The sequence below is a fragment of the Benincasa hispida genome, chromosome 9 (genome assembly GCF_009727055.1).
Source record: "Benincasa hispida cultivar B227 chromosome 9, ASM972705v1, whole genome shotgun sequence".
NCBI classification, from domain to species: Eukaryota; Viridiplantae; Streptophyta; class Magnoliopsida; order Cucurbitales; family Cucurbitaceae; genus Benincasa; species Benincasa hispida.
Window position 1 is genome coordinate 73070758 of NC_052357.1, and position 17722 is coordinate 73088479.

The window sequence follows — 17722 nt, forward strand, 5'->3', positions numbered from 1 at the left end:
ATCATATCGTCTGTAACTCATGTACTAGTTACAAAGTGGGTTGTATCCGCAGTATCACTAGGATAAAACGTTCAATCTTAACTATATACTGCAAACCTTTTAGGTCATTACTTGAACATGATCTACTTGTATGTCTACCACATACTGTTCAAATTACATTAAACAACCTTAGATCTTAGTTTATTAGATTGAGTTAACGCTTCTAAATGTCAAATAAAATATTTCTTATTTGATTAAATAAATAATTTGTATTTAAATATTACAAATTACAAGATCCATAGATTTAAGGCACTAAATCCAACATGAATTATTTTAATTTTATTAGAGAAATGAAAAAAAAACTAGAGAAAATATCATTTTATACCCCTAAATCTAATAAGTGTCTCAATTTAGGCACCAAACTTTTGCATTGATTTCACCCTCCATTACGTTATATTTGGGAAAACTTTAGGTAAAAACTTATAATTGTATAAATCAAACTCCAAAAATTTCATAAATGAATTAATTTAGACTTTTTAGCCATATTTTCTTTTTAGCATCGTCATTTACTTTTGTTGTCTATTTTGTAAAATGGACATTCGAAGAAGTATATACATTCTTGAGCGCTAATGTACAAATGATTTTTAAAGGTAATTATAAATTGATTGGCATATACAAATTTAAAATTTAATTTGGAGGATGATATAAATCGATTTATTTAACCAATTAAAGGTTTAAATAAATATAATTATTAATTAAGAACTCTCGATAGTACAACCTCAACTTTGAGAGTTATAAATTGATATTCTTCCCAAAAATTATGATGAATGTATTTTCTCTTTTTCCAAAGGGAAATCATTATGAGTGTTTAGGGTGCAATTGTTACTAGTTTTGGTAATTTGTAAGTGCATGCTATTCATATTTATGTTTATAATTTACAAATCCTTTATTGTTCTTTAAAATTAAAAAACAATTTGTTCGTAAGAGAAATATGTGAAAATTTTCGATCTCAATTGACGAAAAACACACGCAACCGACGAAGAAGACGAATTCGGAAGAAGAAATCTGTCTTTCACAGAGCTGCGAAGAATCACCTCCCTCTACTTCTCCGGCATCCAGCGGCCGCCGGCGATTGCGTGTGTTCATTCCTACCGAAAATTTCCAATTTTAGATTCAACTGCTCGTTTCAGAAGCATTGATAAGTTTAGTATTCTGCGGATTTCTCTGGATCATAAACCCTAGGAGTTTATGTTAATTTCTGTGGATTTCTGTGAAACGGAGGCTGTTGATTGGAATTAGAAAGTTTGAAGATGGAGCAGTTGAAGACGATCGGGAGAGAGCTAGCCATGGGGTCTCAGGGAGGGTTTGGGCAGTCGAAGGAGTTTCTGGATCTGATTAAATCGATCGGTGAAGCCAGATCCAAGGCTGAAGAGGAGCGAATTATCATCCACGAGATGGAAACTTTGAAACGCCGTCTCACCGATCCCGACATTCCGAAGCGCAAGATGAAGGAGTACATTATTCGTCTCGTGTATGTTGAGATGCTTGGCCACGATGCCTCATTTGGCTACATTCATGCTGTGAAGATGACTCATGACGATAATCTCCTTCTGAAGCGAACTGGTTATTTGGCTGTCACCCTCTTTCTTAACGAGGACCACGACCTCATAATCCTCATTGTTAATACCATCCAGAAAGACCTCAAGTCTGACAATTATCTCATCGTTTGTGCGGCTCTCAATGCGGTGTGTAGGCTTATTAACGAGGAGACTATACCAGCAGTGTTACCGCAGGTCGTCGAGCTGTTGGGACACTCAAAGGAGGCCGTTAGAAAGAAGGCCATCATGGCTCTTCATCGCTTCCATCAGAAATCGCCCTCTTCCGTATCGCATCTTCTCTCTAATTTCCGTAAGGTGGGGGTTCAAAATTCAATTCATGGTTGTTTGTTTTTAACTTTTCTTACACCTCTGTGCCGTGAGAAGTCTGTTTTTTGTTTTAATCATTATCATTCTTTTTTTGGTTGCAGAGGCTGTGTGACAACGATCCTGGAGTCATGGGAGCCACGCTTTGCCCTTTTTTTGATCTCATTACCACGGATGTAAATTCCTACAAAGATTTAGTTGTCAGCTTTGTAAGCATTCTTAAACAAGTAGCTGAGCGCAGATTGCCGAAGAGTTATGACTACCATCAGATGCCGGCTCCATTCATACAGGTCTGATAATATCTGCAACATTAGGTTTCCCTGTGCGTTCTGCTTGATAAGGTTACTTAGTTGCTAATTTGCATTCTGCAATGACCTTTTTCCCATTTCAATTGAAGTGAATTTAATTGTACAGATCAAATTATTGAAAATTCTTGCATTACTGGGTGCTGGCGACAAGCAAGCAAGTGAACACATGTATACTGTTGTTGGGGATATATTTAAGAAGTGTGATCCTTTGAGTAATATAGGAAATGCTGTACTTTACCAAAGTATATGTTGCGTCTCTTCTATTTACCCGAATCCAAAGTTGCTGGAAGCTGCTGCTGATGTAATCTCTAGATTTTTGAAGGTTTGGTTATACTACCCCATGACTGTATGCTCTGTTGATGACATTAATCAATTTTGGTTTGACCTATATTTACTTTACACAATTTTGTGGCCAGAGTGATAGTCATAATCTAAAATATATGGGCATTGATGCACTTGGTCGCCTTATAAAGCTAAGTCCAGATATTGCAGAACAACATCAGCTAGCTGTGATTGATTGTATGGAGGTGAGTGATATTCTCTTCTCTGCCAGGGGCTAGCCTTGATGAAAATGTGATTTCATGTATGCAGATAGGCCCTTGTGTTTATAGTTGTTTGTTCTTTTTTTTGTTTCTGTATTTGTAAATAGATTAAGCTGCATTCAAATTTATTTTTATCCTTAAATTTAAAAGTAAAAGTTTTGAGAGACAAGCATGATTGTCTCCTAAAGCAACTAATAATCTACTTATTTACGTGGCAGTGGCTTTCTTAGGTATTATTTAGAATAATATACAATTTAACTGATTTCAATTACAAATATGTTGTCTACAACTCTACATTGAAAGTTGATTTATGTGTGCTACCATGAATTATATTTGATCCAAATTTTGGTGTTTGTTTCTCAGGATCCAGATGATACTTTAAAGAGAAAAACATTTGAACTATTGTATACAATGACGAAGTCCACCAATGTGGAAGTGATTGTCAACCGCATGATTGAATATATGATAAGCATTACTGACCATCACTATAAGACGTATATTGCATCAAGATGTGTTAAACTTGCAGAGGAATTTGCACCTAATAACCATTGGTTCATTCAGGTATTTCAACCTTATCTCATTCTTGTTTGTTTGTTGAGTGATTATTATGGCTGTTCGAGTATCAACCAGATCCCTCAATCCTCTTCAGACCATTAATAAAGTTTTTGAACACGCTGGAGATTTGGTGAATATTAAAGTTGCACATGATTTAATGCGGTTGATTGCTGAAGGATTCAGAGAAGATGGTGATACAGTGGATAGCGAGCTGAGATCATCTGCTGTATGTGACTTCATTAGCACTCTGTTATTTTGTTTTCTACAATGTGGTGGTCACATGCTTCACAATACCTCATATCTTTTGAAAAATTCAGTGTGCCTGTTGAAAAGTTTCTCACTGTACGCTTAAGTTTTGGAGCGCCGTGACGTTATTTGTGTTTTAAGTTACAACGATTGTTTGGCACCTCTTAGCATCACTTTGGGAGCCCTTAGGTATTAATTGCTATGGGCGGGCCTAGTGTCAATAAGTGCTAATGGATATTGGAGTAGATAGGTACAAGTCATGGTGGCTACCTACCTAAGATTTAATATTTTGTTCTTTACTTTGACAATCACTTGTAGTAGGGTCAAGGATTGTCTTGTAAGAATAACCGAGGTGCACATAAGCTGACATGGACACTCTATATATATATGTATGTATGTTTATAAAGAAAACTATTATGCATTATCATCATTTCCATTTTATCTGGAGTGTGTTGACCATAAGTGAAACCACAAGGATTGTATTTTTGGGATTGAATGTCAATGAATTATTTCTTAGAACTTCTTTTATTTTCTGCCGTAGTTTCCTTACTCAATTAAACTATTCTCTATGCATAGGTGGAGTCATATTTGCACATTATTGGGAACCCGAAGCTTCCATCTGCATTTCTTCAGGTACAGTTCTTTAATTTTGGATATAAAAAACTGCAATATTACGCTCTTTTTTTGGTGTAGTAGGATTAGGATAAGATAGAGTATTATGGTCAAATCCTTAATTGATTAGGATTGGGATTAGTTTCCATGATTGGTTAGAATTAGGATTAGTTCCCTTGGTTTATTAGGATTAGGATTAGTTTCTTTCACTAATTAGGATTAGGATTAGTTCTTTGATTAATTAGAATCATGATTAGTTTGCTTTCCAATTCTCTATAAATAAAAAAAAAAAATCTCTATGAATAGAGAGATTGTCTTCTTGTATTGGCAACTTTTGATTCATAATAAAGACTTTGATTTTATTATTGGAGATTTCTCTCCTTTTATCTCTTAAGCTACATCAATTTGGTATTAGAGTAGTCGTTTGGGTCAATGTTGACTACCATTGATGGAAAATCGGAAAATTCTTGGCGGTGTCGATTGCAAGAGGGAGCTTTGTGAGTTGTGCTTGTTGTTGAACAATCCTCATCTATATAGGGGAACCCTTTAAATTTTAGAAAAGAAAGAAGATACCGAGATTTTTTTTCAAGATTTTGCTAGAATGGACTATTATCGATCAAGAAAGACGACAAAGAAAAAATATGGCAACTGATATAGACAAGAAAGTCAAATTTCCTCTCAAAAGCAGTGTTGGAATTCTGATTCAAGTGATTCAGAAGAAGAATTCTAACATAATAATTTCGCTCGTGCTCAATTTTCTTAAAGAACCTATTATTATCCACATTTAAAACTTGATTATAGTGACTCTAGTGATTCCGATGAAGATTCTAATGCAGTTTGGAACGGAATAACAAGGCGACATTAACAACAAAGAACTTGTCTATCCAATCAAACCGATTTTTCAAGAAATCGACGTAAAAATTGAGAGTTAAATGATTCAGAGTGAAAGAAATTATTATTACCAACATCAAAGAACACCCATGAATCATTTCAATAAAAATTTGGAGGTCGAAACATTTTCAAGAAAAGAGAAATATTCAAATAAAAACATCTACCAAGAGGACTTTCGAAAGAGAATGAAGAAATTCGGGTTCTTTTGGAAAAAAATTAAAAAAGGCATAATTATAATCTTCAAGATTTTTCAAGAAACCATTAAAATTCACATTTAGTCACTCAAGAAGATCAAGAACTCATCCAAATGAAATGGCCTGTGAAATTGCACAAAAAATGAACGGAGCAGAAGAAAAGAAAAAATCAATTGAAGACGAGTTGAATAAGAAAGGTAGAAAGATCGAAGAGGAACTTGCATTGGAAGAAGAAATAATTGATGGGACTAACACGGAGGTTGCTCAATTCAAACCAGATGATGAGGAGCTATTAATCGATGAAATCAATGAAGGAGGTGTTGAAGGAGATGAAGCCACTGCAAAGAATGTGTCCATTTGGTCAGATCAATTAACTGTCACACAACCAACCACATTTACCTCCATTGCAAGAGAATAGAGCAGAAATTAACCTTGACCACCAAGAAAGACAACAAGAGAATCAACACCATCTATGGTATGCAAAAAATGTCCAAGATTTATCAAGAATCGTTCAAGAACAACCAAGATCAACGTTATATCGGAGGAAATACTGAGAGGATGTGCATTCTTTAAGTGTGGAAGAAAAAGATACTTATGGGCAACCTAATTCGAAGAAAATTGAAAATCTTTTTCCTCCATCCCTTGAGGAGTTTGCATATATTTTAACAACAAAGGATTTTTGGAACAACTTAATTCTTGTATTCATCGGTGATGGTATTGATGGAAATAATTTTTCCTTTAACGAATCAAATATTTGATATATTGGCGTGGCTCGTGGAAATTATTGTTATTGGTGCCCGGTGTTCGGAGATGTGTCCGTTCGAGTGGCTTACTTTTTTATTTTTATCTTCATTTTCATTTTAAAACTTGAGGACAAGTTTACTTTTTCATTTTTTTTGGTTTTTCTAGAATAAGTTAGGGTATTATGGTCAAATGACTCAAATCCTTAATTGATTAGGGTTGGGATCAAGTTCCATGATTGGTTAGAATTAGGATTAGTTTCCTTGGTTTATTAGGATTAGGATTAGTTTCTTTGACTAATTAGGATTATGATTCGTTCTTTGATTAATTAAAATTAGGATTCGTTTGCTTTCCAATTCTCTAAAAATAGAGAGATTGTCTTCTTGTATTGGCAACTTTTGATTCATAATAAAGACTTTGATTTTATTATTGGAGATTTCTCTCCTTTTGTCTTGTAGGCTACATCATTTTTAATACCTTGAGTTCTGATTTCAGGTCATCTGTTGGGTTCTTGGAGAGTATGGGACTGCTGATGGAAAGTACTCTGCTTCATATATTGCTGGAAAGCTCTGTGATGTAGCCGAAGCATACTCAAACGATGAAAGTGTCAAGGTATGCCTATAATCTCGAAGACCTTGGTGGTATAGTGGGACCCCTATGTGGTTAACCTTCCTGTTCATTCTAACCGTATTGCTTCGTTCTATTTTCTTCTTCTAGACATGTATGTATAAATATATAATGGGCTGGGGTGCTGGGCTTTAATTTGGTCACAAAATTATGGAAATTACTTTGTTATTAATTTCTTTACAATTTTTATTTTTCACAATAAAATAATATAATGTGCAATTTCAATGATTTGGGACTTATAAGAAACATAATTTATTTTTTATATGGACGCTTTAAAAATATGGATAACAAAAAGAAAAAAGAACTGTTGCCAACATCGTTAGTTGAAAGTTAATTTTAAATTGTGATGAAATTACATGAACAATCGCTGAATGTACAATGAACATACAGACCACCAGGTTAGATTTTTATGGATCTTCGCTCCTCTGTTTCTCACCAATTTATTGATTGGAATTTAATCTAGATGATCGAATAATTGGTATTGATGTAATCCAATCGGGAGCATAAACAGTTATGGTAAAGCTAACAGCTGTAGCCCCATTGCAATTATTTTTGCCATCTAAACTGGTTATCAGCTGAGTGCCATTCTGAGACCAGAATGTTCTTAAAATGCCAAGAAGTTTTGGCTTGTGCTATAGGTTTATTGAAGGAATGCTATTCTTATCTTTCTTTTTTGATAAGAACAATTCTTATCTTTCTGAAAACTTATAAGAACAAGGGCGGGTTACATTATTTATTTCATGAACGACCTGAACTTGCATGGACAATTGAGAAATTACTGTAGCTGTAGCCTATAGACTATCGTCACCACTTATGTAATTTGTAAACAGTATCTTTGTGAAACGAAAGATGTTGAGAGTCTGCTATGTCTGTCACTTTCCTGTTGTCTAATTCTGTTAAGCCTCCAGCCTTTCCCTATTCTTTTCCAGCTTCCGATCAAATAACAAGAAGATTAAAATGAACAAGAACAATAGGGACTAACAAATTCCTCCAGCCTTTATTTATAAACTTTGACAGTAATCGATTCCCAGCAGTGGAATACAGGGAGAAAAAGGGGAAAAAAAACCAACAACGAGTAATCAGCAAAACTCAAGGAAAATATAAAGAAAAAAAAGAACTAAGTCATCCCAGCCTGGAATTCGAGAGATGCGGGTATCCTCTCCTGGAGCTGTCTCTTATACACATCTAGATGTGTATAAGAGACAGCTCCCACCCTCAACGGCCTCCTCAACAAATTTGCCCTTTGCCACCTTATCTTCATAATCCACTATTCCTCTAACTAATTCTTGTCGTGGTTTTCCCTTTTTGTCCCTCCTCTTATAGGTGAATATAATGGGGGGTTTTACATTACCGCTCCTCTCAAAATGCACCTTGTCCTCAAGGTGGAAGGATGGAAACTGCTGTCTGATGTTCACTACTGACTCCCAAGTAGCCTCACTGTCTGGAAGGCCCTTCCATTTAATAAGCCATTCTTGTGTGTTCAGTTCTCCATTCCACCTTACTCCAAGCACCACTTCAGGGGCAACTTGTAACTCAAAATCTTCAGTTAACATAGGGGGTAATGACTGTATGTATTGCAACTTACCTAATTTCTTTTTAAGTTGAGATACATGAAATACATCGTGTATAGCTGCTTCCGGTGGTAATTTCAGTCGATATGCCACTTCTCCTATCTTTTCAGTCACTTGATACGGACCATAGAACCTTGGGGATAATTTCTCACTTTTTCTTTTTGCTAGTGACCTTTGTCTGTAAGGTCTTAGTTTGAGGAAGACTTCGTCCCCTACCTCAAATGTCGACTCTCGTCTATGCTGGTCGGCTTGCTTCTTCATTCTATTTTGTGCAATTTTCAAGTTTTCTTTGAGTGCATTCAAAGCCAAGTCCCGCTCCTTCAAGAGGCTGTCAACACTGCCAGTGCTTGACTTTGTTTCTCCATAATGAACTAACGGTGGGGGGGTCCTTCCATAGATGGCTTGGAACGGTGTGGTCCTTATTGAAGCATGGAAAGTGGTGTTATACCAATATTCTGCCAGGACAGCCATTTATTCCATCTATTAGGTTGCTCATTGCAGAAACACCTAAGGTAGGTTTCAAGACATCGATTTACTCGCTCAGTTTGTCCATCTGTTTGAGGATGGAAGGCCGTGCTTCTCCTTAATTTGGTTCCCAAGGCTGCAAAGACCTCTCTCCAGAAATTGCTCAAAAATATCTTATCCCTATCCATAATAATCGACTTGGGAATGCCATGGAGCTTGATAATCTCTTGTATGAAGATTTCTGCCACTTGCTTCGCTGAAAATGGATGTCTTAGAGGAATAAAGTGCCCATATTTGCTCAGTCTATCAACCACTACTAAGATGGAGTCAAAACCCCCGGCCCTCGGAAGCCCCTCAACAAAATCCATGGTCCATTCTTCTAAGGTTAGCTCGGGAATAGGTAAAGGTTGTAGCAACCCTGCAGGGGTTAGAGATTCTGATTTGTTCCTTTGGCAAATATCACACCCTGCCACATATCTTTTGATATCACTCTTCATTCCCGGCCAATATAACTCCCCACTCATGCGTTTGTAAGTCCTTAAGAAACCCGAATGCCCTCCAAGTATGGAATCATGATAAGTGTGCAGTAAGGAGGGTATTAAGGTCGATTGTTTAGGAATTACTAACCTCCCCTTATAGAGTAGCCTTCCATTTGACCATCTGTAGTTAGGTTTGCCATCCAGATTGTCTTTCAACAAGGATATGATCTGCTGTAGTTCCTCATCTTCCCCCACCTCCTTTAGTATGAGTTCCACGTCTACCATGGCTGATGAGTACAAACTAATGAGTTCGGAAGGTAGTTGTACTCTAGACAGGGCATTTGCTGCTTTGTTCATCAATCCGGGCTGGTAAAGTATTTCAAAATCATACCCAAGAAGCTTGGTTAACCAACGCTGAAATTGTGGCTGCACCTCCCTCTGCTCCACCAGAAACTTCAATGCTTTTTGATCTGAAATCACAGTGAATCTTCCTTCTAACAAGTAATGACGTCACCTTTGGACAGCCAACACGACTGCCATTAATTCTCTTTCATATATGGACTTGTTTTGTGCACGTTGTGAGAGCTTTTGACTGAAAAAAGCTATTGGTTTGTCTCCTTGTGTTAACATAGCCCCAACCCCTGTTCCTGAGGCATCGGTTTCTATGATGAAGGGTTGATTGAAGTCTGGTAATGTGAGAACAGGACATGCCACCATCTGTTGCTTCAGATCCTCAAATGCTCGAGTGGCATTCTTATCCCATTTGAAGCTATTTTTCTTGAGTAATCGTGTTAATGGGGCTGCCCTGGTGCTGTATCCTTTGACAAAACGACGGTAATACCCGGTTAAGCCCAAAAAGCCCCTCAATTCAGTCACATGGCCAGTTTACCATAGCTTGGATCTTTTCCCCATCAGCTTTGACCCCTTGATGTGATATCCAGTGCCCCAAATATTGAATCCTCTCCTGGCAAAATACACACTTCTTTTGGTTGGCAAAGAGTTGATTATCTCTTAGTACGTTGAACACCACCCCTAAGTGTGTCTCATGAGTGGAAATATTTGGACTATAAACCAAAATATCATAAAAAAAACACAAGTATAAAACGACGTAGAAAGGGTTTAAAAACCTGGTTCATAAGTGATTGGAAAGTGGCAGGTGCATTCGTGAGCCCAAAAGGCATGACTAAGAATTCGTAGTGCCCTTCGTGGGTCCTAAATGCTGTCTTCTCGATGTCTTCCTCCCTCATGCGGATTTGGTGGTATCTTGACTTTAAATCAAGCTTAGAGAAAACGACAGCCCCGTGCAACTCATCAAGTAACTCCTCAATTACCGGAATAGGGAATTTGTCAGCTATTGTAGCTTGATTCAGCCTTATGTAGTCTACACAAAAACGCCATCCACCATCTTTCTTCTTTACTAGCAACACCGGAATTGAATAAGGGCTCCTGCTAGGTCGAATGAAACCAACTTGCAACATTTCACGAACCAGTTTTTCTATTTCCTCCTTTTGAGCATGTCCATACTTATAGGGTCGCACATTGATTGGGTTGGTACCTTCCTTGATGATTATTCGGTGGTCAACTGTCCTTTTAGGGGGAAGAGAAGTAGGTAAGCTGAAAACATCTTGGTTTTGATCTAATAATTCTTGAATCATGACAGTTAATGCCGGTTGGGTTTCTTCTTTCTTTCCTTCCTCTGTTCCTTCAAGGTCTTCAATCTCAAGATGTTGGAAATCTACTAAGAAGCCCAAATCTTCTTCATCCCATTGCTTACTTAACATTTTAAAGGATACTTCAGCTTTAGTGAGGGAGGGATCCCCTCTCAACATGATAGGTGCTCCATTCGACCAAAAAGCCATTGTTAATGAGGGCCATGAAATCTGCATTCACTGTTAAATTTGGAAGTGTGAGCTCCACCCCCTTACAGATCCCCTTCTCTTCGATTTCACTTCCATTTCCTATCACCACCCCAAACCTTTTCTGCTATTCCAAAGGTATCTCAAGCTCTCTTACCGTTTCGTGATGGATAAAATTGTGAGTCGCTCCCGAGTCAACGAGTACTACCACTTCTTTTCTCCTGATTTTTCCTTTGAGTTTCATTGTTCCCTTCGCTGAGAAACCGAGTAAGGAGTTCAATGCGAGTTCCACCTTCTCTTGCACTTCAACATTCTTCATTTCAACCGGTTCTTCTCCTTCGACCAACTCCTTTTCCTCTTCTTCGTTGGCTATAAACAACATTAGTTGCCTATTTTCCCTGACTTTACAGCGATGTCCGGGTGTATATTTTTCATTACAACGGAAACAAAGTCCTTTGTCTAGTCGATCTCTGAACTCGATGTCACTTAATCTCTTCATTGGGGCCTCCTTCTTGTTGGGAAGATTGTGTTTTGCAGGAATGGGGACTAACGGTTTCACTGGCAACGCGATTTGCTTCATGGGTGGGTTGTCCACCAGCTTCCCCTGATTTTTATCATTTATTTCCCTTTTATCATTTTGGCTCAACGTCTGATACAACCCATTTCGGCCTAACTCCTTCAAAGCCAACCTGAGCGCGACGTTACGATCATTTATTAATTGGGCTTCCTTCATACAATCGTTCTGATTTTTAGGATTCCGACTGACGACTTAGGCTTGCAGCTCCCGTTCCAAACCGTTCAAGAACGCATCCCTTAATACTTCCTTCGATAGGTCCGACAATGGCGCCGAGTAGTTGACGAACCTCTTCACATACTCTTGGTAAGATCCTTCTTGACAAATTTTTATCTCGCGCACAGACTTCCTCTCTGACCCTCCGGTAGTGCTCAAACAATCTTCGTTTTAGCTCATCCCAGGTGGTAATGGCTCTCCGGTTGTTACTCCACCGAAACCAGTTGACTTCATCCGGGGCAAAACTAATTACGGCGACCTTCACTTTCTCGGCATCGGAGAGCTCGTGTATTTGGAAGAAGTGTGAGATGATTCCGCTTCCTCTGCTTTCCCTTTTGATTTGAGATTGCTCCCTTAGGTTAATATCGACTCCTCTTTCTTTCGAGCTCCATTGTTCTCTCGCACCTCCTCGGTAAGTTTCTCCAGGTTCTTGCACAGGCCCAACAATATTTCCTTCAGCCCCGCCATCTCCTTCTCCGTAGTCTCGATCCTCTCTTCCAATTGTTTTTGTGCCATGGCGTGCGTTTTCCCCAGGGTTGCGGCTCTGATACAAAATGTTAAGCCTTCGGCCTTTCCCTATTCTTTTCCAGCTTCCGATCAAATAACAAGAAGATTAAAATGAACAAGAACAATAGGGACTAACAAATTCCTCCAGCCTTTATTTATAAACTTTGACAGTAATCGATTCCCAGCAGTGGAATACAGGGAGAAAAATGAAAAAAAAACCAACAACGAGTAATCAGCGAAACTCAAGGAAAATATAAAGAAAAAAAAGAACTAAGTCATCCCAGCCTGGAATTCGAGAGATGCTGGTATCCTCTCCTGGAGTATGAATCTAGATGTGTATAAGAGACAGGAACTAAGTCATCCCAGCCTGGAATTCGAGAGATGCTGGTATCCTCTCCTGGAGTATGAATCCTCTTTCAGCCAAATTCTTCTCTGCCTCTTTCCCTTCTTCTCTTCCTATTTGTTTAGCCCTTTGTGGTCCCACCCTCAACGGCCTCCTCAACAAATTTGCCCTTTGCCACCTTATCTTCATAATCCACTATTCCTCTAACTAATTCTTGTTGTGGTTTTCCCTTTTTTGTCCCTCCTCTTATAGGTGAATATAATGGGGGTTTTACAAATTCTTGGAACATAGAGCTTTGCCTTGATTTTTTAAGAGTTAACGTATATCGCTGACTCATAACTGATGATGTGGTTCTCTTTGAAGGCGTATGCGGTGACAGCTCTCATGAAGGTATATGCATTTGAGAAGATGTCCGGAAGAACAGTGGATATGCTACCTGAGGTAAATTTAAGACGTTTATGTTTGCTGTTCTTTATTTTTTCTGAAAAGGATATTGTCATTGGAAGAATTACAACTTCAGCTGGTTGTTGAATTCAGTTTGTGGAACATGGAAGGGTTAATTGGTTTAGTGCATGTTTGAGAGTGGTTCTGAAATGGTTAATCACTTTTGACATTTTTAGAATCACTCCAATATATGTTTTTATTCATTCAAAATCAATTTTGATGATATGAAAATTGCATTTAAAAGTGTAAAATTAAATTTATTTTGAGTGATGAAAGGTGTGTTTTAGAGTGATTTTGAATATAACAAAAGTGATTTTAACTTTCAGAATCACTCCCAAACTTGCACTTACTGATTAAGAACTTTGTTGCTTTTCTCTTTCCATTGCTCGGCTTCTTTTTTCTTTTAAACTCAAATCTTGAGCATCTGATGTGTGTCTTTCTCTAGTATCTCCACTGAACGTTCCTGTCCTATCTATGCTTGATATTGCATTGGGTGTTCATCCTTTTGATTGTTTTTCCTCTCCTTGTCAGCACTACCAAATTCTGTCGCCTTCAACTTTCCCCAAAGAATAAAAAAGTTTTTAAGTATCTACTTTGAATTGGTGTATTCCAAACCGTTTCTTCTCCTGTTGCAGTGTCAATCTTTGATCGAAGAACTATCAGCATCCCACTCAACAGATTTGCAGCAACGTGCGTATGAATTGCAGGCCACCATAGGTTTAGACGCTCAAGCTGTTGGGAATATAATGCCAGCTGATGCAAGCTGTGAAGATATTGAGGTTACATTTTTCTCTCCAAGACTATTTATTTCTTTTTCCCTATTGGTCATTGTTAAATGATATAATTAAATTTGCCTTCACCCACTAGCTTAAGCTTTTAGATCAATTGGTGATTTAAGATTGAACTCCTGCATTGTTGTTTACTCCCCGATTAATTTGATTTCCACTTGTTTGGCTCTTCTACATATTTCAGGCGCACAAGTGAGGAGAGTGTTAAATGATATAATTAAATTTGTCTTCACCCACTAGCTTAAAAGCTTTTGGGTCAATTGGTGATTTAAGAGTCATAAAAGATATGCCAATCCATGTCATCTTGGAATACGTTAAACTGGTTTTGCATTTACCTATTTTGGTTTGTTTTTTTCTCAATTTCTTAGTGAAGTTCTTAGGCCAACTTCTCTTTTTAGGGTATGTTTGGTTAACTTTTCAAGTGTTCAGTTCTGAAAATAAGTCATTTTTTAAACAAGTATTGGCAATCCTCGAAATAATTTTTAAAAGACTTTCAAAGTGTTTAAATAAAAATGACTTTTTTGAAAAACGTTTTTTTTCTCTAGTCAATCCAAATAGGCCTTTATGCATATAGTAGTATTCCTTTCAATCTGATTTCCGTTTCTAAGTTCACAATGAATTGAGATATAGACTTGAGTGTGTTTGACATACATTTTAAAGTGTTTTGGGAGGACTAGAAGCGTTTTTTATTGATTGCGTTTGGTTATAATTTTAAGGAGCCATAAAAAAGTGTTTTTGCACTTTGTAAAATTTCTGATAATGAAAATAGTTTGAAATTTTTTGAAATCAAATAAAAATTGCTTAAAATACTTGTAAATGAAATATTTAATTAATTTTCTTCGAAGGGCATTTATAAGAAAAGTCTTTCACTTGAAAATATTTTTAAAAAAGGCATCCCAAACCTATCTTTACTCTCTAATTTTCTTTGAATTTGGTATTATGCATTGCTGTAGCAGTAACATCAATTATTTTTGCAGATTGATAAGGATCTTTCGTTCCTCAATAATTATGTGCAACAGTCACTAGAAAATGGTGCACAGCCTTATATTCCAGAGAGTCAGCGATCTAGGATGGATGACATTAGCAACATCAGAAGTCTTGACCAACGTGAAACTGTATCACACAGCCTTAGGTTTGAGGCTTATGAGCTTCCAAGGCCTCCAGTGCCAACAAGTATTCCTCCTATTTCACCTGCAATCTCAGCTGAACTGGTTCCTGTTCCGGAACCACATCATCCTAGGGAGACACACCAGTCTACCTCAGAACCATCCGTATCAGATGATGGTTCATCTCAAATTAAGTTACGACTCGACGGTGTTCAAAAAAAGTGGGGCAGACCAACTTATTCTTCTTCTCCTGCTTCATCTGTGTCTACTTCTACTTCTACTCCTCAGAAAGCTGTAAATGGGGTTTCACAAGTAGACAGTACCAGTACTGTAAGCTCGAAACCCTCGACTTATACCTCAAGGACTGCAGAACCTGAGATTTCTTTGGAGAAACAAAAGCTTGCTGCTTCTTTATTTGGAGGAGGTTCATCCAAAACCGAAAAAAGGGCTCCTTCTGCTGCTCATAAAACTACAAAGACACACCATGGTGCCAATAAGGTTCATGCAGCTAAGACGACAGTTTCACCACCACAAGCCCCTCCTCCTGACCTCCTCGACTTAGGCGAACCGACTGTCACCAGTAGTGCACCATCTATTGATCCATTTAAGCAGTTGGAAGGGCTTCTTGATGAAAGCCAGGTCTCTTCTACCGAGAATTTTAAAGCTGTTGAACCCAATAAAGAATCAGATTTTATGGATTTATTTTACGGGACAACCATGAGTGTACAAGGAAGCAACTTTGTTGATCTCCTATCCTCCAATAAAGATGATTTGGATTTTACTTCTGAAATGTCAAAAACCGCTGCAAAGACAGGTCGGGGAGAAACAATCGTTTCAAATTTGGCACAATTCAGCAAGGGCCCCGATGTGAAGGCATCTTTGGAAAAGGATGCTGTCGTTAGGCAGATGGGTGTGAACCCTACCAGTCAGAATCCAAACCTGTTTAAAGATTTACTTGGCTAAGAAATTTCAAGGAATGCCCAAGCGAGACTTATTTATGATTTGTGCACATTATCATCTTCTAGCAGGATTGGCTATGTGATCAGAAGCTACAATTATCCAAATGGCGGACACAATTGAAACGGCACACGCACCTGGAACGAACTGCACAAAAACCTCGAAGGCTGTGAAATTCCGGTGCAGGTATGTACTTATTGCCAGATTAGTTTACTTTTTGTACTAGTAGAGACAATGTTGAGTTTTTGTACGAGTAGAAACTGTTGGGATTTCCAGACTTCACGAATTTACGACGAGTGAGAAAAGTGGCAAAAAAAATTTCCAACACGCCCGGGGTTTTGGAAATCTGGAGAGGCAACCAGAAAATGCTGTGATGTTTGTTTTGTTTTGTTCTTTATTTTCTTTGCCCTCCCCAGGAGTGAGTACATTCTGTTATATATTTGATTACAATGCAGAATAAAGGAAGGTTCTTTCTTTATTTTTCTGTCTTCAATTCTTTTTCTCTTGTAAGTGAAGTTATGGTGGAAAGGTCTCCTTTCAACTACCCATTCTTCTCCCACCATCTTTTGCATAATAAATTCCAAGTTTTGGTGGAACATGACAAGCCTCTCTCTGCATGTCAACCTTAATTTTTTCCCCTTCTTTTTTTCTTCTTGAGTTCAACCACGAGCGGAACGAGGGGATTTGAACTTCTGATTGAGGTCGAGAACATATGCTTAATTTGTTGAACTAGGCTCATGTTGACCTATATTGTCTGGGCTAACAAGTTTATTGTCTTCGCATGTGATGTAATTTGCCAAGTCTTATAGTTGTCTATTTGAGATTTTATAATTTATGAGATCTATAACTTTCATGGATTGGCATACTAGAGTCGGTGTATAATAAGGAACCTAGAGGGAACACATTCAATTCATGATGATCATCTACCTAAAATTCAATACTTTGCGAGTTTTCTTGGCGAGTTGTAGAGTTAGACTTTTTTTTTCTTTTTTTTTGGGTAAGATTATGATCTTTCAACTTTGGTTCATTTTGATTTCTTAAATGAAATAAAAATGAAAATGTAGAGTTCAAAATAGTTACTCTTTAAAAGTATAAAGACTAAGATGAACCAAAGTTGAAAGTATGAGAATAAAAATGAACATTTTAAGTATAAGGACCAATGAACAAAAGTTGAAAGTATAGGGACCAAAGTGGATATTTTGAAAGTATAGGTATCAAAATGAACAAAAACTGAGGTTTCATTTGGTAATCATTTTGTTTTTTGTTTTTATTTTTGAAAATTAAGAATATGGTTAATACTTTAACTTCTAAATTTTTTCCTTAGTTATCTATTTTTTTACCGATGGTTTAAAAAATCAAGTCAAAATTTGAGAACTAAAAAAGTAGCTTTCAAAATGTTTTTGTTTTGGAATTTGGTTAATAATTCAACAATTGTACTTAAAAAAGATGTAAATCATGGTAAGAAATGTGGATGATATAGACTTAATTTTTAAAAACAAAAACAAAAAAGAAAATAGTTACCAAATATTGCTTAAATGTATGTGAATCAAAGTGAACATTTTGAAAGTATAAAGATCAAAATGAACAAAATCTAAAAGTATCGAAAAATCAATGTAGTATTTACAGTTTTTTTTTTCCTTTTTAATAGTTATTAGGTTAAGGTAAATTTGGTCCCTATAGTTTGAAGAAAGTTAGAATTTAGTCTTGATTTATAATTAAAATTTAATTCTTATGGTTTGATAAAATCACATAAATAATTATGATAACAAAACCAAAAGCAAAATTTCACGATACCTTTT

The 17722-nt window shown here is 37.0% G+C and overlaps 1 protein-coding gene across 1 annotated transcript; it reads left to right on the top strand.

Annotated features, from left to right (window-relative positions):
* The first annotated feature begins 829 nt into the window (after nucleotides 1-829).
* Nucleotides 830-16401, top strand: LOC120085142 (AP-4 complex subunit epsilon). Its single transcript, XM_039041019.1, has 11 exons — nucleotides 830-1892; nucleotides 2006-2191; nucleotides 2316-2531; nucleotides 2626-2736; nucleotides 3115-3312; nucleotides 3401-3532; nucleotides 4129-4185; nucleotides 6486-6602; nucleotides 12992-13069; nucleotides 13708-13851; nucleotides 14838-16401. The coding sequence occupies exons 1-11, from the start codon at nucleotides 1290-1292 to the stop codon at nucleotides 15927-15929; spliced, it is 2934 nt and encodes a 977-aa protein (XP_038896947.1). The 5' UTR covers nucleotides 830-1289; the 3' UTR covers nucleotides 15930-16401.
* The last annotated feature ends 1321 nt before the right edge of the window (nucleotides 16402-17722 follow it).